Here is a 3,206-nt window from a genome sequence, read left to right as displayed (position 1 = left end):
AATATCAAGTGTTTTTGCAAGGCCCTTTTTAGATTTTTTTTTTATTTTTCCATGTAACTGTGATGTAAAAGCCACAGTGAAATGATGAATTTGAGCAGCTCCATTTCTTTGTTACATGGAAATCAGTGCCTCAGCCAGTGCCCAGTCTGAAACATAAACATTCCTCAATATAATCCCGTGTCAGAAGTTGTCTGATGGCCCAGGGAACACCATTAATCTACACAGGAGCATTTCTGGAACTGCAAGTCCCCCACCATAACATTTACAGGCTCCAATCTATATTCTGTGAGGGGTCCATCCAGCTCTCTCACCCCTAAAATGGAAATTTCTGCCTCCTTGCTGCATCCCTTTCTGTAGGACCAGAGCCTGCAGGAATGCTCTGCTGACAGTCAGAGAGCAGCAGAGGAGCAAACCCAGAGGAACAAACCGGTTTGTGGAGGAACAGTGACATCCTGTGGCCACCCAATTCCTGATGCTTTTCAAACAGCCAAACTGGGCAAAAATCTTTTCAAACACCCCTGGCTGCTGTGGGGCAAGGCTGCAGAAATATTGAGGGATTTATTCCCAATCCTATGGGATTGTGTTATGGGGCAGCTGAGAAAGGAGAAAACCCCAAATGTATCCAAACCCAGCATAATGGGTTCTTTCATTTCTCTTTTTATACGTATAAGTAATTTTTTGAAAGCACAGAAGATAAAACCCCAAAATCTTGGCTGTTTTTCTTTTGTTTTTTTGGGGTTTTAATTTTTTTAAAGGGAGAACAGACTAGAAATTAACTGAAGCTATAAGAAAAAAAACCCTCAAAGGCCAGTCACAAAACTAAGATTACAGCAGGATTTAAAGATGTTACCAGAATTTGTTGTAAATATGGGAGCATTAAGATTATTCTAATAGCATAGAGATTCTGGCTAAAACATATTGAATTATTATTTTAGTTATGAATAGTTATCTCTAAGCAGACTTTTGAGGTACCACTAGATTGTAGGAATAAATAAAATCTATTTTAACAGCATCAATCATTTGAATTTCCTGATGTCTTACTTTGTTTTATGCTAACAACTTTGGTGTAAACACTGCATGTTATACAAATTCATATTCACATTTCCTTGTGATTCATATCCATTTCCTTAATTTACCTAAATTGCAAGGATTTTTTTTCTCATTAACAAAGAAATCCTTGCAGTCATTTCCTGGAGCTCCCCAGGTGCCACAGTGGAGGCCACAGTTCAACACCAGCTTGGCTCAGGCCAAAAACCAGAGCAGAGGGACATGGGCAGACCCCTCCTGTCACCTCCCCGGGGTCCCTGTCCCTGCAGGGCACCCCAAACCCCAGCAGGAAGGTCAGGAATGTCAGTTTATTCCATACCTACCCCAAACCCCAGCAGGAAGGTCAGGAATGTCAGTTTATTCCACACCTACCCCAAACCAGAGCAGAAATGTCAGGAATGTTGTTGGACTAAGTTATTTTTTGACTTAGAAATGGGGCAACTGAGAGGTATTTTAAAAACTGTATTTTTAGTCTCATTTGAAGGGTGAGACAATTCAGATGTTACATGCTATACAAACCTTTTATCAAATTTATAATTTTTTCTACAAATCTATTTCCCACAGAATGTCAGTTTATTCAGGGCTCACCCCAAACCCCAGCAGGAAGATCACTTTATTCCTGTTTGTTCCTGTGGGGCTGTGAACTGCTCAGGGACTCCAGGCAGGGCTGAAAACACCCAGCCCAGGAATGCTTGGGGCTGGAAGGGACATTTGGAGGTCACTCTGTCCAGCCAGGGCCACCCCGAGGTGGTTGCCCCAAATTATTTCCTTTATGGCCCTTCAGGCCCCCACAGGAAATGCCTGCACAGCCTCTCAGGGCATCCTGCCAGGGGGTTAAACTGCAAAAAGGAAAAAAGAAAAACAGCAATTGCAGGAAAACTCAAGCTAAGGGAAGCCTCTTGTGGTAGGGACAGAAAATGTTGACAGAACTTTGTATTTCTGCTAGCTCAGCAGGCAGAAAGGCAAGCCCTACCCTTAAAAAAAAAAATATTCTGATTGTGGATGTGACCCTCAAACCCACACTGAACTCACAGCTTGCAGTTTTCTATGAAAACAGCAGATTTTTGGTTTTATTCCCCATTAAGCGCAGCACTCACCACAGATGCTCAGTGATGAAATCCAGAAGGAACAAACCAACATCCACAGCAGCACTCCAGGGGTAGGAGGGGACCAAGGCAGTACCTGACACAGGTTTGGGGCAGGGCAGCAGCACAGGCTGTGCCCCACCTCAGGGTGAGAGCTGCCAGAACCCAAAGGTGAGGACACAGAGCCACCCCCACAGCCCGGGGGTGTTTTTGGGGAAGGGCAGATGAGTACTGCATCCTCTTCTGAGCACTCACCACCGCCGCTGAACCAACCCAGCCCAACCCCACCCCAGTTCATTCCCTTAACCCAGCCCATAAAAAAGCAAACCCAAACCCAGCTAACCCAGACTTTGGTGGGAACTCCCTCCCTTGTGTGGGACTCACCACACCAGGCAGTTCTAACGCTGCTCAGTCACCCACCGCCATTTCAAGTCTCACCTTCCCACCCAGCACACAATTGCCACTGTGGCCAGTCCTCCCCAGACCAACACCCCCATCCCCAGAGTCCCCTCAGAGCAGGGCCAGGCACTGGCACCCCTCACACCCACCCCAGCAGAGACAACTCAATTAAAACACACCACAAGCCCGTGACCCGCAGCAAAACCCACACCACGCCATGACCACCACACCCTTTTGTGGGGGCCTTGCATCCCACCTGGAAGCAGTGCTGCTAAGATCTAGGAAGAAAAAACAACATGGTATTATTAGCACTTCATTAAGATTTTAATCCAGATCCATTTTAACCACAAGGTTGGTCCTCATCATACATGCAAAGAGGCTTAAACTGCCACGTAAGAAGCCAAAGCATTTCACTTAATACACGTTTCACCTGCTTGAACTGAGACAGACTACGGGGTGTAATGTGCAACAGAAAACTTTATTAGCATTTCAACAGACAGTTGTTCAGCAGTTACTCAAGCTTGCATTAACCTTGCATTAACTTAATATTAAGACATTGAAGAACTACAGTGCAAACACAAGTGCCACTGGCAACCCTGGTGTCAAGCAAGATGCACAAGAACTTAACAGCCCCCCCTGAGGCGGAGCACCAGGTGCAGGGTGGATTCCTTCTGG

At 45.5% G+C, this 3,206-nt stretch overlaps 1 protein-coding gene across 1 annotated transcript in view; it reads right to left on the bottom strand.

Annotated features, from left to right (window-relative positions):
• Positions 1-2,833: 2,833 nt before the first annotated feature.
• UBC (ubiquitin C) overlaps positions 2,834-3,206 on the bottom strand; it is a 3,241-nt gene continuing 2,868 nt past the window's right edge. The window contains exon 2 of the mRNA XM_059866293.1: positions 2,834-3,206. This exon is cut by the window's right edge and continues 2,012 nt beyond it. Coding sequence (XP_059722276.1) covers positions 3,155-3,206 — 52 coding nt within the window. The 3' untranslated portion in view covers positions 2,834-3,154.

The sequence above is a fragment of the Haemorhous mexicanus genome, chromosome 22 (genome assembly GCF_027477595.1).
Source record: "Haemorhous mexicanus isolate bHaeMex1 chromosome 22, bHaeMex1.pri, whole genome shotgun sequence".
Lineage (NCBI taxonomy): Eukaryota > Metazoa > Chordata > Aves > Passeriformes > Fringillidae > Haemorhous > Haemorhous mexicanus.
This window is presented reverse-complemented; position numbering and strand designations above follow the sequence as displayed.